Source organism: Nothobranchius furzeri, chromosome 18, assembly GCF_043380555.1.
Source record: "Nothobranchius furzeri strain GRZ-AD chromosome 18, NfurGRZ-RIMD1, whole genome shotgun sequence".
In the NCBI taxonomy this organism is placed as follows: domain Eukaryota; kingdom Metazoa; phylum Chordata; class Actinopteri; order Cyprinodontiformes; family Nothobranchiidae; genus Nothobranchius; species Nothobranchius furzeri.
This window is the reverse complement of record NC_091758.1, coordinates 28,479,116-28,498,311: the sequence shown is the minus strand read 5'-3', so window position 1 is coordinate 28,498,311 and position 19,196 is coordinate 28,479,116. Positions and strand designations below refer to the sequence as shown.

The 19,196-nt window shown below is 40.2% G+C and overlaps 1 protein-coding gene across 3 annotated transcripts in view; it reads left to right on the top strand.

The window, feature by feature from the left end:
• LOC107392222 (brain-enriched guanylate kinase-associated protein) overlaps positions 1 to 19,196 on the top strand; it is a 51,341-nt gene that overhangs the window by 18,069 nt on the left and 14,076 nt on the right. For 2 of the 3 annotated variants that reach the window (XM_054741656.2, XM_015969892.3), the window contains exons 2-3: positions 4,275 to 4,436; positions 8,278 to 8,344. In XM_054741656.2, the coding sequence (XP_054597631.2) occupies positions 4,275 to 4,436; positions 8,278 to 8,344 (229 nt within the window). Of the gene's footprint in view, positions 1 to 2,551; positions 2,784 to 4,274; positions 4,437 to 8,277; positions 8,345 to 19,196 lie in introns of all 3 variants that reach the window. The other variant, XM_015969891.3, reaches the window with a different exon arrangement.

The window sequence follows — 19,196 nt, the reverse complement described above, 5'->3', positions numbered from 1 at the left end:
AACAACGTGACAAATTTCATTTCTACGGAAATCAGTCAACTGTTGTTTAACTTGTTTAAAGTGGCAGTCTAGGGAGCAGTACATACTTTTCAGGGAAGTTTTACAGCATATGACCGTGACTGTTGCTAGTTTAAAAAACATTACGGTAGATGTTGTTACCCGTGGAGCAGAAAGCATGTGAATTTGACGTGACTCCTCAGACTTTGATGGTGTTTCAGTTAATTCAATGGAGAGAATGCAATGCCAATTGTAGTTTTTTGGCGCTCGGGGTCCTGCGCTTGCCAATGACATCATCACACTACGGCAGTACTGCTCGGCCAAAATATATTGCATCTGTTTTTTCGATTCTGTTCTTCCACATTGGTTTTGGAAAGACTTTAGCAGTTTTGTGATTAAACTCGTGTTTCTTATTGCCTAAATGTTTTTGAACGTGGTAACGTAACTTCTGTAAGTCGTATGTTCAGTCGATCATCTACTGTGATGTCAGACAGGCGCAGGACCCCGAGCCGGCCAGAAGGAAACATGGCGTCTAATATGGCGTCCCCCAAAGATGCTAAACCTGCTCCCATGTATTTAAGACCCGATTTTTATTGTTATATGTTACAAAGCCGCCAATAGTTTTCAACAACTGGACATCATTTTATTCATTGTCAACAACGTTTAGATGTATATTTTCAGAGATTAACGGTAAAAATACACATTGTCACCATTGGTGTAGATTTGCCCCTGGTGGGGGCGTATAAATCGAGAACCATAATTAACATGGTTAGCTCTCTTTCTCTCTCAGACGGTACATCCCCTGTAGTTCTGATGAGCTCCAGCTTGTTTCAAATTTCAGGTGAAAACACTTTGGTTTAGTTTTTCAGAACTAGAAGCAGCTGGTCGGCTGATTTACGGCTCTTCAAAAGGAATATAAGGCTGAAGCAAGTCTGGGAGGAACAGGAATACATTTATAAGCCAAAAGTAAATGTTCTAATCAATCCTGTGGCACTCGTGGAGACAATAGAGAGGACAGAATAGGTGGGATGAACTCATGCTTGTGTGTTCCAGGTAAAAGACAAGCAACAGCATATTACTGAATATGTTAGATGCTTAAGAGAGAGGCCTGACCAGGATAAAGTGCATCGCATCAGTCGGGACGAGCTGTGATAAAAGCGTGTTATTCTCTCTCCAGGCCACGCGTCTAAAGGAATGTCTCAAGTTTTGATGTCAGCTTTTCAAAATAGGTGTAGACATTTGGACCTTGTTTCAACACATTGGGTCGACTATTGTGGTCCCCATCTGCAAAACTCTGATTCTAGCTGCTGTATGGTCAGTGCATTGTAAAACTGCTGCACATATTTCCTCATTTCTGCGTTCAATGAAGAAAAAGTTCAACATGAGCTACATTATGTTGATGAAAACAGCTCTGATAACTGCTTCATGTATAACATAGATTCAGTAACAAGTCTTGGGTTTTTGAATCACATTTCAATAGTCAGCCATACTGTAGATATGAAATGAGTTATCCAGCATTTATTTCCACTCAGTTTATAAAAAATGTTGTAGATGTGTAAAATGAGCCATTGCTGTTGAATAAAATCCTATAAATACATTTATTGATTTTCTGCATAATCAAAATCCTTTTAAGCTGTCTGTAGTGTGCATATAGAGGGGAAATGGCAAACCAAATAGACATATCAGCAAAGATACATATGTAAGTCTGGTGTTGTGCAAAATAGCAAGTCTGATTAATTCTAACATATCCCCACTTAGCTGCTAAGCTTCTAATTGTTCTCTCTCTCTCTCTCTCTCTCTCTCTCTCTCTCTCTCTCTCTCTCTCTCTCTCTATTTTTTTAACACAAGAATGCATTCACATTTTTAGGATAATGCATGCTTAACGGTTTTGTCACATCATTTTATGTCTTGATTTTTTTTCCACTTTTATTCTCTCAGAAATAAAGATGTGTAGCATCCGTGATGCTTCATTTTGGCATCTCATGCTTTTATTAAAGGTGTTGAGTTATTAAATCGGAGTGATGCAAGTTAAAGCTGCAGTATCATGGAGAAAATGGAAAACTGCACACATTACTCATAAAACTGATTTATTGCGACAACCTCAGCGGTCAGATGGTCAATAATCCTGGATCCCATTTGGTTTTACAGTTTCTGGATGCTGCATTTGTTGCTATTGGCAACAGACATATTTAAGAATGTTTGAAAATATTCAAAGACTGATTTGTAGAAATACAGAAAAAAATCTCAGCAATCTTTTGGTTAAAGGTGCAAAGTTCAACTTGAGGTGCAAACGTTGACTCAATTGGATTCTATGTAAGTTTGTTTGCAGAATTATTCTAATTGATCCCACTGGCGTTTCTCTCTCTCTCTCACACACACACACACACATACACACACATGCACATGCACACACACACACACACACACACACACACACACTCAACATTCTCCTTTTCCGAACACAAACACACTCTGGAGTCTAAATAATGAAATGTGCTGCTAAATCTGTGGAACTACAAAGCAGTTATTTCTCTCTGCTTTTTTTTTTTGCCAGGATCATCACAGAGAGCCAGCAACTATCTGGCTCCCCAGGCAAGACTTAAAGCTTTGACTTTTGCTTTGTGATTAGTTTAAAACTTTGGTTCAACATTCAGTCGACCAGCTGCAGACGTAACAGCTGTACACACATGTGAGCCGAGGCAGAGACAGAGAACTATGAAAAAGATATATATTGGCAAAACAGCCCTGAAAACCCAGAGAAATGGATGCAAACATCCAAAAAGGAGGTAAGACAAGTCAGCCTGGAAAGTGTTTTCAACTTACCTTCACTCGTTTCATTCATTTTAACTCATTCTTATCAGGTCATAACCACAGAAAACTTTAAAGCATCCATTCATTTTCAGCATTAATCTTCGCTCAAGCACAAACACTCTGACTGTGTGGTGTTATGGGTGAGAAATGTAAAGAGTGATATGCATTATTTGAAGTTATTGTATATATTCTTTACATTTAAGCAACTATTGATGGTTTGGTGGACCCCCTTTTTTTACAGTGTAGAATATATTATAATAAATTAATACAATGGCATTAATTAAGCTAGTGTACCATATGGAGATAAGAGCTGAGACTTATTTTTCTTTTCCGTGTAACTAAAGAGGGATTTGGGGGCCAATTGAAGCAGGTTTTAGTGTATTAGACTGATTTGTGTTGCTGTTGATCTAAAACAACTTCTAAATTTCACAGCAGATCTTGTAAATGCCATTTTAAAAACCTTTACCTTGCATTGCATGGTTGTTTTGGCAGCTCGTGATTTTGCAGCAGCTTGTGCAGCTCTTAATAGGAAGCTAGTTTTGTTGGGATAATGAGCTAAAGGAGGGAGACATGCAAGCCTGAAGTGTTGAGCTGACCTGTCTGATTTCTTAAGGCTTGTTTCTGCTGATGAAATAATGCAACATCATCTGCAAACAGCCTCCATGAAGCAACTCTGGTTGGGATACAAATGTCTGCATTGAGACTGCAGTGATCCCAAGCAAACACTGTTAGTTATGCTGTAACAGGGTGGGTGTTGGATGTCTTTTGTCATCTGGCTGTGCAGGAACACTGAACAAGTACAGACAAAAAGCTTCATCTCGCTGAGCACTCACCTCCTCTCCAAAATTTCCAGCCTGTCATTACCACATTGATTCCATCTGTCATCTCGCTGAAGTATTTTATCCCCCATGTGCAAACCTACACTGTGCTTCATCGTGATATGATAGACCTGTACAGGCCATTCTCTATATCTCCACCTCCTTTTCTTTTGCCATTTTACCTTATTCTAAAGAATACAAACACAGCATTCTGAGCTTCGTTTTGTACGATCAGACTTTATTTTATAGAACACTAATAGTCCATGTCTGGGACCAAAACCGCTGCGTGTTCTGTTAGAAATTCGATGGGGGTGTTGTGTAATGAAATTCACCGTTCCACCAGTGGGAGATCTGTGCCCAGCTCTGCTCCCTCTCTGTGATTTGGAAATTATTAGTATTCTTCTTTCATCCATCTCCACCTCCACAGCTTTCTGCGGCCCATGCCTCGTGTTCCTCCGCCAAACTAAATTGTTCTCCAGCTTCACTTCATCCCCTGCCCTTTCTTCTCATTCTCTCAAAACATATTTCTTTCGGCGTTTCCTGTTTGCCTGTCCACATTTGCCCCAATGCTTGACTTTATGAACCTGACAGAAATTAAAGTTCACGGCTGCTGTGACAACCACTCACCTCTCTACGCCATCTGTTCAGCTCTTTCCATGACCACAAGGACGACCTTCGTAAACGCCTGTCTTACACCAGCCACAAACTAGAGATGGTGGAAACAGAGTTTGACTCCACCCGGCAGTACCTGGAGACGGAGCTGCGACGGGCCCAGGAGGAGCTGGAGAAATTTACAGAGAAGCTACGCAGGTGCGTGTCCTCACGTGCGAAGGATGCCTGATCAACATGACCAAGGCATTGCATTGCAAATTAGAGATTTGTGCTGCATAAACAATAAGATTCCTCTCATTTGTCCTGGTTACAAGGGTCATAAATCCATATAAGTCCATGCAAACTATTCACACGGCTGCTAAAGTCGAGAAATATGGTTCAAGTAAGGCTATAAAAATCTGCATATCTAGCTAAAACCAGTCAAATGGCTCTAATTTATTGACTTCTATGAGATGTGCGCACATTAGCTGTCATTGTTTGGTCTGACAGAAGAAATGTAGCAGGAGAATGATGCAAGAATATCCGCATCTATTGGGATTTAGGAGGGAGTTTGAAGAGAATGACAAAATCAATGATATTGATCTGGTTGTTAAAGCTGATTTTTAAAGAAAGCCATCAGAAAGCTGGATCCTAGAGCATTGTTAAAAAATATAAGCAGTATTTTATGACAGAAATTTGATTTGTGTGTGCGCATTGTGGGTTTTATGTAAACAAAATGCCACAATAACTTTAAATTTTAAGCTCTCTTCTACAAAAAAATAGATATTTTTAATAGTTTAGGTTTAAGATGAGGGATAAAGGGTAAATGGCCTGTATTTGACATAGCGCCTTCTAGAGTCCTGGAACCCCCCAAGGTGCTTTACAACACAATCAGTCATTCACACACACATTCACACGAAGGTGGGGATGAGCTACGATGTAGCCACAGCTGCCCTGGGGCGCACTGACAGAGACGAGGCTGCCGAGCACTGGCACCATCGGTCCCTCCGACCACCACCAGCAGAAAAGGGGGGTTAAGTGTCTTGCCCAAGGACACAAGACAGCAACAAACTGAGCGGGGCTCGAACCTGCAACCTTCCGATTACTGGGTGAGCACTTCTACATCTAGACTATTCACAAAGCGATAAAATTAGGCTACAACTGTTTAGTTGCCCACATTTGTCTCCAGACAAATGAAAAGCAATGATACATGTAAACATGTAAACCATGTAAACCAGCTCAGTGGCCTAGTGGTAGAGTGTCTGCCCTGAGACTGGGAGATCAGGGTTCGATTCCTGGTCGGGTCATACCAAAGACTTTGAAAAAATGGGACCCAATGCCTCCCTGCTTGACACTCAGCATTAAGGGGTTGGATTGGGGGGTTAAACCACCAAATGGTTCCCGAGCGTGGCTGTGTCTGCAGCTCACCACTCCCCCAGGGGATGGGTCAAATGCGGAGAACAAATTTCGCACACACACCTGTGTGTGTGACAACTAATGGGACTTTAACTTTAACTTTAACATATAAACTTTGGCCCGATCCCAGTACTCGCACTGCGCCCTACGGCCTTCTGTCAAGTGCACATGGAGGAAGTGTGCAGTAAGGCTTTGAGTGTGTAGTACACAAGTATGCAAATAATTGCCGAATTGGGACAGTGACCATTGCATCATTGACCATGGATGATCAACGGATGCCCGTTGCTATTTGTGCTACCTTTTTTAAAAAAAAAATCTTTAACAACTCTTAAACAAATAATTGACAACATTTACATTTGTTGCTGTCCATAATAAATCAGTCTAAATCTTTCAGAGCATGAATAAATATCATTAATCATATTAAAACGAACTTCCTTCATTTGAAAATACATATTTTCATAAAAGGCATTTGAGCCATTGATCTGCCTTCTTGTCAAAATTCCCATGCAACAATGGATTGCGGGTAATACCCTTTTCCCAAGTCTGCATTGATGCAGACTGGGCGAAGTGTGGATCAAGGGTGCAAAAGGGGCTTATGGTCAACTTCCACACATGAGCATTGGGACACCCTATGTACTCACCCCTGGTCTGGAACGCTAAATTGAAGGGTGCAAGGGTGATAGTGCGAGTATTGGGATTGGAATATTGTCACTTAAAGACACACTTGGCAGTTTTGCTAGCTTTTAGCATCCCCTAGTATCAGTTTAGTAAAACCAAAAGTGAAACTGAGCTCCCTGTACGTCTTTTTACACCTTAATCAGCTGAAATGTCTCCCCAGCCTTCGTTAGTTTCTGCAGGGGCGATTCATAACTAAATAAAACAAATCAGCTGTGTTCATGATCTAGCAAATGTGCTGGAAGCAGACTGCAGCGCCAGGTATGTCAACTCCAAGTCGAACAAACCAGACTGACACTCTGAAGTTGCAAGTGCAATATTCTGGCCACGGACGGTGGTGAGGGTCTGAGTAACATTTTAGCACATACTGGCTCAAGAAAATGATAAAGAAAATATGAAAAAGTGACAATTAAAAATAAATATGTATTGTCCATCCCAGAGTCTTTATGCAAGACTTTCTTTTCACTTATGATCCGTCTCAATCTTCTGGCTTTTCCTTTCAGATAAACATTTTCATGGTTTGTTGAATTGTTTATGGACTCCACCTCCCACACTCTAAATGTCTGTGTGGTTAATGGAGCCATAAATGCAACCTTATAAACACTCTTAGGCCTTGGAGCTCGTGTTAAAATACAAGCTGAAATTTAAAAGGCGAAACGATAAAACACAAAAGACACGTCAACAAAAAGACATAAGGAACAATTCAGCCAGAGCAAAGTGATTCATTTGGGACTTCCAGAAGATAGTAGATGAACACAAACATGTAAATATTGATCTTCACATACAATTTATGACTTAAAAAATCCAACAAGCTCCCTCTGAAACTATTAAAAATTACATAAATGTATGTTTTCAGCTCATTTATTTTAATTAAATAAACTTTTAGTTTAACAGAGTTTGGTCCGCATAGCCGGTAGTAAGTCAGACCTGTTCCCAGTGAGGGTTGGACTCCGCCAGGGCTGCCCTTTGTCACCGGTTCTGTTCATCACTTTTATGGACAGAATTTCTAGACGCAGCCGTGGTGTGGAGTGTGTCGAGTTTGGTGGCAGGAGAAACTCGTCTCTGCTTTTTGCGGATGATGTGGTCCTCCTAGCTTCATCCAGCTCTGACCTTCAGCTCTTGCTGGGTAGGTTCGCGGCCGAATGTGAAGCGGCTGGGATGAGGATCAGCACCTCCAAATCTGAGACCATGGTTCTCGACCGGAAAAGGGTGGCTTGCCACCTCAGGGTCGGGGGAGAGGTCCTACCTCAATTGGAGGAGTTTAAGTATCTCGGGGTCTTGTTCACGAGTGAGGGTAGGAGGGATCGGGAGATCGACAGGCGGATTGGTTCGGCGTCTGCAGTGATGCGGACGCTGAGCCGATCTGTCGTGGGGAAGAGGGAGCTGAGCCAGAAAGCCAGGCTCTCGATTTACCGGTCGATCTACGTCCCAATCCTCACCTATGGTCATGAGCTTTGGGTAATGACCGAAAGAACGAGATCGCGGATACAAGCGGCCGAAATGAGTTTCCTCCGTAGGGTGGCCGGGCTCAGCCTTAGAGATAGGGTGAGGAGCTCGGACATTCGGGAGGGACTCGGAGTAGAACCGCTGCTCCTCCGGATCGAAAGGAGCCAGTTGAGGTGGTTTGGGCATCTGGTCAGGATGCCTCCTGGACGCCTCCCTGGGGAGGTGTTTCGGGCATGTCCTGCCGGCAGAAGGCCCCCGGGTCGACCCAGGACACGTTGGAGAAGTTACATCTCCAATCTGGTCCGGGAACGCCTTGGGGTCCTGCCGGAGGAGCTGGTGGACAAGGCCGGGGAGAGGACGGCCTGGAGCTCCCTGGTTGGGATGCTGCCCCCACGACCCGGACCCGGATAAGCGGAGGAAGACGACGACGACGAAGACGAAACTTTTAGTTTATCATTTCAGACAAATTTGGTTTTAGTCTGCATTTCTTTTCACAGACTGCATTTCTTCCCTGTTTTTATAGGATCCAGAGTGGCTACACAGCAATTCAAAGGATCAACCAGGATTTAGAAGACAAGATGTGCAGGACGGTAGGACATCTAACATATCAGTTTTACATAAATCACCAAAATTGTGTTTTTTTAAGATGTGTTGACTGATGCTGAAGGTAAATCACTCATATCTCACATCTAATCGTACTTTATGCAATTAAAATGGGTTGTTTTCAAAACTGAAAAATAAAGTATATATAATCTACATTATATCAAAGTGCAGGGTTAGACTACTTTACAGATTTCTAGAGAATGATTCAAAAGTCCTAAAAAGAGATTTGATTTACTTTTAGTAAAAATGACTTTAAACCTTTGCAAGTTGCCATACTGGATCACTTTATCCATTTATACCAGCCTAAACTGGAAAGTATTTCATTTTGGACATTTAAAGGGTTAATAATTCAGAAAACTCAAGATTCAGACGATATATTTTACTTTGCAAAACAAGAATCATTAGAGGATCAGTTTAGTTTACCCTTGCTCATAATTTATGCATAAAATTGACCATTTTTTCCAGCACACAACAGATCACACAGCTTTTAAATTCATTATTATTATTTATTTTCATTTAATCTAAACTATCATTTTCCAGAAAACTATTAAAGCACTTATAAAGCATCATGGTGGTCATTTCCCATTGAAAATACTGCTCTCATGCATTCATCACTAATAATAATTCCTTAGTATCAAACTATATTGTTGAGATTGAGATTATTTCATTTCAATATAGGATATTTTCATAAATTTTTATTGCATTTTTGGCACAATTAAAGTGTACCGTGCTCTAGTTTTCAATTTAAAACTCTTTACCCGACTTCAGGCCGTAGCTACATGTTCAGCTTTCATTACTGAATGAAAAGATTTTCAGCTTCTCCAGCACATTTCCTATAACCGGAGTGCCTGTTTGTACTGATACGATGAAGGAGTGCAGATTCCTGGTAGCTGCAGGAACCACTCAGACCTCAACAGGACTGATAAAAGATGAATGAAGGAGGCTTGTAAGCTACATAGTTTGACAAACCTACACACACACATTGAGTTGCATAGCTTTGACCTAAAGTTTGACCTGGCATCATTTAGTGAAGAACAAGTCCTGCAGTTACCAGGAAACCTTTACTTACAGTTTGCTTTGAATGAAAATCTTGCAGCACAAATTTTGCAAGGAAATGTCTTGGCAGCAATTCTGTACTGAGGGTTGCATTCTATATTGTGAAGAATTTCAAAGTTAAAACAGTGTTTCCCAACCCTGGTACTCAAGGCACATTATCCTGCATGTTTTCCATGTTGCCCTTTTAAACAGCAGCGTTTTCCTGTTGCCACACAGCTGACTTGAATAAATAAGTGATTAACAGGCATCTGCAGCACTCGATGTACTCCTGAGGAGCCAGTGTAAATCAGGTGTGCTGAAGCAGAGACATGGAAAACATGTAGGACAGTGTGCCCTGAGGACCAGGGTTTGGAAACACTGAGTTAAAGGACCTGTATCATGCTATTCTTCACCTACCAGTGCAGTATCTGATAAAACATTGCTGTTGGCTTTATTGAGATGTCATTTTTTTGTGAAATGTGTAATTTTCGAGACCTAATATCTCAACATGGAAATAAGACGCTTGGATTTGACAAAACCCACTTCCTCTTATGTGGATTCCACAACAATACACAGCTGCAGACCCACAGACTGCAGATTCATGCTGTCATCTTCTAGACATAGTGAAGATGATTTGCTGAAGTTCAAACTGAAAATGGAGGATAAAGAAGATTTAAATGACTTTGAACATTAAATAGTTGTTGGTACCAGAGTTTCAGAAACTGCTTAATCTGCTTGGAATTTCACCCCAAACTATGTCTAGAGTTCACAAAGAGTGGCATGAAAAAGAAACAAGCACCAGTTGTGTGGATGACAATGTCTTATTGGTACCAGAGGTCAGAGGAGAATGGGCAAACTGGTTTTAAATGATAGAAAAACAACTGGATATAAAATAACCACCATTAAAAAACATCACAGGGAGACAGAGAAGAGTGATGAAAATAAATGCATGTGTCCCAGACTTGCAGATGCAGGGATTGCATTAAATGGCATAATAATAAATCAAGGTCTAGTACAACGAGATAACTTATAAGCAATGATAGCATTCTGTGTCTCGTGGAAGAAAATTGGAAATCCCCTGTAATCAATTCCAACTCACCTGTTCTGCAGCAGAACCACACTCATCTCTCTCAGAGCAATTACACAAAGATGGACCACACAATCAATGTCCAAAGTAATTGGTCTTAGCTGCCATGCAACCCTGTCAGAAAACTATTACAGCTAAATGCCGTAACCTCGGCGGCAACTGTCCAATTACATCAGGTGGAGGCATTTTCAGAACGTTTTTCCCTTTAGGCTGAACAGTTTGTGATCTGAGCTGAAGATGCGCTTCACCTACAGCAAGGCCTGTTCTTAAAACTTAAAACATCTAATCATTAAAAGTTTCATTGATGGCTTTACTGAGAAGGGTTTTGTGAAGTTGTTAAACCAGTACAGTAACGCATTGCCAGGTTTGTTGAGAAATGTAAATACATTCTTTAGAAAGAAAAAAAACTCTTGGAGGAATATTTTAATCTCACTTTAAGGTCCATTTGTTAGCCTTTTTGGTGCATTTTAATAGCCACTGAGCTGTTTTGAGTTTCATTCATGTTGTCATGTTGAAATTTATTCATACCTCAAAAGAAAACTACAGTCATTATTAGAAAAAAAGTTTAACATTTTGACACAGTTTATTTCTTTCCAGGGGGAAAAAAATCAGAAATGTTACAAAGAGTCCATTAAATTTAAACTTCATTTCAGAGTGTTTCTGTCATGGAAATTACTCAATCATATAAAATGGGGAAAAGACTTGTAGGGGATGCAAATTTGCAAAGATTATCAGAGACAGACTGAAGCTGAAGGTCCAGGGACTGGACTGGAGGAAAGTCACTTTCTCTGATGAATCCCCATTATGAATATTTGGGGCAGCAAGAAAAAAAAAGTAACCATCATGAGAGCATTCATGTGAGAGGTTGAGACGAAATATTGGAGTGGACTCACTCACAGTTTAGCCTCAAAACATCCATGAACAAATGAATGGTACCGAAACATCCTCCAAGAGGAACTCCTCCAAACTATCTAAACAGTCAAGGCCTTTTATTCATTTGAGGGACTGGGAGAGCAGCTGTGTGACATTAAAGTGCTGTTCAATGAACAGAAGCACTGTTTTTTATGGTACTCTATAGGAGAGTGCAAAGCGCTGTTAGTTATGGCATTGTAGTTTTGAAGTTCTGACTTTAAAGAAGTGTGAATGCCGCTTCTTTTCTTTTACTTCCATTCCATTTCATCAACTTTTCCAGTTTTACAAATGCTGGTTGTTTGGCAACATCGGCCGATAATTTCCTACTGAGTTACAACCAATCAGCATGAGTTATCCACAAGTCCCATCCAACAACTCTACTGGACCATATCTGAGTACATAACCCAATTTAGGTACAGTGTTGGTTCTTGAAATGGCCTGGAAAGTGGTCCTTTTGGGCGTTGTGAAATGGAGGCACACACATGCTACAAAACTCCAGTAAAATTATATTTAGAGGAAATGGGCTCAGGTAACAAAAACCTCAGCATTCGCAAAATCCAAATCATGTGGCAAGAGGGCAAATTAAAAGCATATCAACATCAATCAACTTTAGTTATGAAAGAATGAGCTGGCATGCGTCAGGAACTGACCCAAAGATTGACTGACAAAAAACTGCAATTATAGACTTAATGTCAATGAAAGACTTTTAAAAAAAGGAAAAGAGATTTAAAAACACTGAAGCATCAATGTTTACATGTGTCAATCTCAAAACCTTTGATCACAGCTGATTCCCCAAACATGAGTCATTTTTTAATACAACAAAAACATGTTCTGGTGAACAAATGAGCTACTGTTACCAAACTATTTCTACTGTATTTAAATACAGAACGGTGTTTGCCTCTGCAAAATTTGCAGGCTTTAATTTCTCTTCTAATTTAACCTTTATTAGTTTATCATGCATGATGAGGATAAAAGCCTCACAGGTTTCTCCTATTATAAACCATTCATCAGCACGTCAGCATTTTTTAAATATGTGAAGATGATTTTGAAAACTCTTGACTTTTCTAAGGGACCGTTTGTCGAGCAGAGCATCGGTGTAGCAAATCGGTCTTCACAGCAGGAGACAGCGAGGGTTTTTTTTAGAGGCAGAGCCCTCATTGGAATTGCCATTTCTTTTGATGTCATGTCACGCAATGACATTTCAAGGGGGGGACATGGTCCTTTGTAGAAGACAGCTCAGGCAGGCAGACAGTGACAAAGGCAGCTCAAATCAAATAAGACATATAAATTAAAACTTCTAACTGGGAAGGTCAACTGAAAAAAATGATGAGAAAATCTACAAAGATAGAGATTATTTCCTAGAGAAGTGACAAGATGCCTGCTATAAAGACAAGAGGATGTACTCAGCGTGGGCCAAGAGAAGATGTCTGTATGGATGAAATAAATATGTTCCGTCTTTACTTAAAAAACACCTTGCTGAATTATAACATTGGCAGGGTCATCGTTGGAAGAGCTTGGTGGTTTACTGAAGTTCAAATTAATCTCCGAGCCTTTTCTGAGGCAGTGCTGGTGCAAGCAGAAATTTGCATACAATTGTTATTCAGGTGGGTCTGTGATGCCCAAAATATATCATGCAGACTTTAGGATTAATGAAACTTCAACAATTCCAGCTGAACTCAGATATTAGAAACAATAATTATGGATGGAAATAAATGACACCAACACGTTTAATGTCCATGCTTCGTTATATAGCTTTGCCTATGCAAATGTGTTCTTTTGTACCAGTTTTTACTCAAATCCATCCTGTTGAAGAGTCCATGCTACAATGTAAAACCTAAATGAACGGTCAATAGTTCATTTTTTTTAATAAAAGCCTTTCGCAGGACCAAACAACTAAAAAATCTGGGTCATCGAGCTTAAACAAGCTTATAGACTTACTCGTAATGAGAACTAAGTTGGCTTTTCACCAGCAGTCCCACTGTGAGTTATTTATAAGCATTCACTCCATTTAATTTGCTCTCGGCAGTTCAGTTTTGAGCTGAAGGTTAACTAATCTATGAATAAAATAAAATTTAAAGAAAACATGCATAGAGGACTGAATAACATTCAGTCTCGTATGAAGGCCAATTCTTGCTAAATTCAAACCCTAATTATAGAAAGCAGAAATGCATGTACATTTAGGAAAATAACTTTTTCTGTCATTAGAAGATGGGTGATGGAGACCAGGGGCCTCATTTATCAAGCTTGCTTACGCACAAAACGGGGTCGGAAAACTTCGTAAGCAACTTTCCACGCAAACTTTGGGATTTATGAAAGAAAACTTAGCGGAAAAATGTGCGCAACTTTAGGTTGACTAAGGACTTGACTTACGCACATTACACACACCACCAAACAGTTGCCTCTTCCCATGGAGATGGGTCAAATGCAGAAATGCTATTTCACCACTGTGATGATGACTAACGGGACTTTAAGCTGATGTGTGTATCTTGTAGTTGTGCCAGAGTCCTCATCTTTTCCTGTTCAACATCTGTGGAGCATGAATGGAAAACCAAAGTTTCACAAAGCCAGATGCCGTTAAAGGAATGATTAGAAATCACATAAACCTAAAACAAAAGACACTAAAAGCTGTTTCTATCGGAATTTCAGGGCAATGTTACCAGAACTACAAGTAATACGCTAAAAAGATTGTTTTATGGGTAATTTCAGGAACCACCGGGAATACCAGAGCTGAAGGATGTACTCAGAAAGGCCCGGTAGAGTCGCTGTGCCAAACTTTTGGTCAGCTCATGCTGATTGGTTGTTACTCAGTAGGACATGACATCAACAGACATTGCCAAAACAACCGGCATTTGTAAAATTGGAAGAGTTCGTCTAGTGCGGGGGTCGGCAACCCGCGGCTCTGGAGCCGCATGCAGCTCTTCCATCCATCTGATGCAGCTCTCTGTGCTTGTAAAATAATGAATGGATATGTAAATAAAAAGCTTTACATTTTACTGCATTAATTTTACATCTGTATGCCAATTCTAAATGTAAAGATTGTCTGCGTCAACCTCAACAGTTCCAACCCGCGGTCTTACTGTGAGATCGGGTTGACGGGTCACGCTTGAGCGTAATCATATGCGCTTTCTGAGCTGACGAGGATGTGAGATTCTGGGATTTTCCTCAGACAGGCTCCTGGATGTGTCGCCACATTGGAGACCGGAACAAGTGCTATTCAGCCAAAGTTTCATAATCAGGGAACATTTTCTAAGTGAAAAGTCTCTCTTCAGTCGGAGGAATCTTCCTGCATGCGCTCTGGTTCTGCGATGCGCTCCAAGCCCCTCTCCACATCTTCAGCTTGCTTGGCACCGTACGTATGCGCTGACAGTGAGCTGCGCTGAGCAGTGTCCAGCTCAGATGTTCAGATGGGAATCTTTTCTTGAGTGATTTAGCTACATCTGCGATGTGCGAAACAAATAAAATGTCAGTTCGTCTGCATGCGTCGGGGTAATTCTTTCTATTCTTTCTCCGTCAAAATAAACGGTCAAATACGGGACCTGTCCGGTCAACACAAGCCCTGCTTTTAACTGTTCTGTTTTCTTGTGAAAATTGTTGCAAAGAGATATAATTTAACTTGATTAACACCAGAGCCAGGCACACTGCACCGTTATCTCCGTCACTGTAAATGAGGGAAAAACAAATTGATCGGATCTTTTCTGACCTTCCCCACCTACAAAGTTTAATTACAACAATCAAATGTGACAGAGCCTGGATTTGTATTCTGAACAGTCTAAACATGTTTTAAAAAGAAACGTATGACAAAAGTGGCACCTGCTCAGTAAAACCACCAACAGGGTGAAAAATATCAAAATATTGTCGGCAGAGACGGGCTACAACTTCTGGATCCATTTTATATAAATCGTTTCATTGATTATCTTCTTATGAAAGATAACTCTGACGTACACGAGCGACCGGTACTGGCTGCTGTCACCTGTTGTGATTGGTTAAAGCAGCTCTCTGCTGTCTGAGGGTAGGCCCCGCCCACAACGCTGCACCCGCTGTGGCTCCCAGTGTGTTCTTTACTGTGGGAAACGGGTAATAATGGCTCTTTGATGGGAACAGGTTGCCGACCCCTGGTCTAGTGGAGACAAAACTTTAGTGTCAAAACACTCTAAGCTTAGAAATCCATGATCATCCCAGTTATTCCCAAATACTGATTTATGTCTACGTTTTTGTGCACTTCGTTGCATCTAAACCTGAAACTCAGTCATCATAGTGCTCTGACAGAATAGGAAATGTTTTCATTGTAGATGTGTGTATGCTATTGTTAGAGTGTGTGAGGTGATGAGTGTAGCCATAGAAACCAAAATAAAAGAAGCACTTTCTTGGTTGTGGTCACAGGTTCCCAGACAAGCAAGAAATGAGAAAAACAAATAACACCTTCTTCAGCTCCAATATGTTTACCCGAGTGAAAAGTGTTAGATCGGCCTGATGGGAAGTGAGAGACGTGTGTGAAGCAGCTGCTTATATCTGTGTTAATGGGTTTCACTGTTATTCTGTTGTCCTCAGCGAGCAAAGCCTGGTCTGTCTGCAGGCTACCAATTAGTGCCGCAACACCTTCAACTTTACCACAGCTCTTCAATGCAAAGTGTGACTTAACAGATGAATGTGGCGGAGGTGATGAGGATGATTTTAGGACAGAATAGCAACAAACGGACAGTGACCCGACAAATGAGAAAGATATGGCAAACTTAAGTAAATCCTCAGTCAGAAACATGCCTCATTCCTTTGTTTTTTTTTCCCTTCTTCTCCGTAAAATAAGAGCATATTTAAAATGGAGGCGAGCTCTGCTCTCCTCTCTGAACTAACGCGCTCTTTAATTGCATCTCATGGGACTTTGGCTTCATTTATCGCCCAGCAAAAAGGGCTGAGTCTTCAACAGAATGAATGAAACGGTAGAATTTGTCCTGGAAAACTGACATGCCTTTGGTTTCTGTTTCACAAAAGTTTTCTGATATCAACAAATCCTTCATGCTCCAGTTTTCTTACAATGCAAAACAATCTTATTGTATAATGGTGAAGAAATGGCATTGAACAAACAATATCTCGCCTGTTCCACTGGGTCAGCCCATTTAGGATGTCTTTGGTTACATATTCATTTTCCTAGATTCTGTTTTCTTTCATGTGTGGCTCCAACTGATAAGAACATCATAACTTGCCCCTTCTTTCCAGCAGCCGTGAAAGCAGTCACGTAACGTAATAGTGGCGTTTTACTCACAAACTCATTCACAACCGGGAGCAATTCTGACAAGAAACGAGAGAGAAAGCGTTCCACACAGCTGATCCCTTGGTGTCACAAAATCACAGGAGAATTGACACACCACGAGTGATTTCAGAAGTCCACACGCAAAAATAAGTAAGGAGAAAGACATCTGCATGTATCATAAAATGCCTGTGGTTTATTTCCTGTTCTGTTTACATCATGTACGGGGTTTTTACCAGAAAATTATGTAAGTTTACCTGCATGTGACTTTTATTTTGAAAGTTTCTGGATGTTTTACACTATTCTTGTGTCTGCCTTCCTGTCTGGCACAACCTAAACTGCACATTTAGCGACGCTTTCATGTGCATTGGAAAGAAGGGGTCAGGCTTGTGTATCCAACTCACTGTGACAGGAGGAGACAGTTTAAATCAGCGTTGACAGCTGTGATTCCTCCTCTACCTCCATGATACGCTAAATGATCATGTTCATAACTTAAAGCCTATTAGGACCGTCCTACCAGACCAGAAGCATTGGTTTATTTAAAACTCTAGTTTATTAAATTAGCCTATAAATATGTGTGTCTCTGTTTTCCTTCGTTAGTGCCTAACTTACATCAGTTTGAGTTTAAAGTATATTTATAAATTCAAACAACTTAAATGAAAAAACTGACATTCTTTTCCTATAAGCAAATGCCTCAACTGAAAATTGCATGTAAAAATTGGCAAGGGAAAATTAATTGGACTCACAAATCAATGACACGGTTTCCATCTAATGACCTGCTAGTCGGCCTCTGTTCCTTTGCAGGAAGTTCTATTTTTAACTCAGGAGGTTGCTACTTAGACTTGATTGCAAATAGTACAGCTGCAACAACCATGCATTGCATGTATTTTGATAGGTGAGGTTGGTGAGGATTTTTTTTTTCTTCATTTATTGAGACATTGTGTATGTATTGAAGATTATTTTGGCTTGGAGAGCAATTTAATTATAGAAATATTTACAAGTGTGTATTTTGTTCAGTCACTCAGGGTAGGATTTAATAACCATTAGCTTCTTCCTTTTCGAACAGAATATGGAAGACTTATTCTATTCCTTTTTTATTATATTTTGCAGACTTGAGAGCTATATCTGTTTTATTGGTTATTTTCTGGTATGTTTTGTATGTAAATATTTATTTTATTTTTTCGAATAAAAATCTGTCAAATCAAATAGCAACATTTTCATTTACAACTACAGTCACTTTAATTAAAACTAAACTTAGAGACACGGAATTGCAAATAAATAAAGCTAAATTTCATGCAGAACTACAGGTATTTTGTAATTGCAACACAAGCTGAAACTGGGAAGAAATGGAAACATTTGTGTGAAAGTAGTGCAGAATGTTGAGTTGCAAGTGTCTTAAAGGAGACCTTTTATGACTTAAGAAAATATAATAGTTCAATGATGTCACACATAAAGCACGCTGATAGGTCATTAATTTCATCCCATATTACCTTAAAGGACGACACACCCGGAGAGAGAGAGAAAGATTATTTGTTAATGTTCGTGAATCGCATGCGTGAGCTGGGCCCAGACATCCAGCCCCTAGTCTGCTCCAGCCTCAGCCTACCTGCATTCTCCACCAAGATGTTTGGTAATTAAATGTTAAGTAATATTTACTCTCCATAACCCTGGAACCTGAAATAAACACTCGACAACAAGGGAAGACATTTTACCCTGAGTCTCCAAAATCAAGGAGAGTTAAAGCAGGAATGGCCTCCTCCAAGGCTTCTTCCCACATCACTCCCCTGTGCTACCAGTTCGTCATGGGCTTTATTCACAATCGATGGAGGAGAAGGCGGGCCTTCTCAGGTTACAGAGGTACAGTTTTTAGTTGGAAACCCACAATCAACATCCTTGCTCAACCTTTCATGAACAGCAACAGTTGGCAAAAACAGAAATTCATGAAGTGTTAATAACACAAAATGGGCATCTTTTAGGCCTCAAAAAGGTACAATTATAAAAATACCCAACACACGCTATGTGTTTATTCTGAACAAAAGAAAATCTGTTGGGCAAATTGTTTCCAACTTGGTCAGTTTTGCAGCTCACTTGAGGGAATTGAGAAGTCTCACAAAAGGTTTGACACATTTTAGAAGCTCCAGAATGCAGTTTTAAATGTGACACCTACAGTTGTGGCCCAGTGATACACCAGCTTTAGAGACTAACACAAACACTGAATATCTTTGTTATGTTTGTTCTCCGTTTTTTGTATTCGGTTTAATCTTTTCTTCATCATACACAGTGCAAATAAAGTTTGTTTGGGGCAGTTGCTCTGCCGAAAGTGGTGGTAGATGGTGAAACATGTCAGCAAAGGTAAAAACAAGCTCTATTTGCTCCAAGTATGATGAACCAAAAATTTTGTTAAATACATTTTATTGGCAGGAATCTCTAAAAGTGAAAAAAAAAATGTGCAGAAATGAAAAGTTAGTGTAAAGGCATACAGGGGTTAAAGGCAGAGGACATTATCTCTCAACAAATGTGATTCAAAGTCTTCATTAAGGTAGGAAATAATGTGTTTGCACTG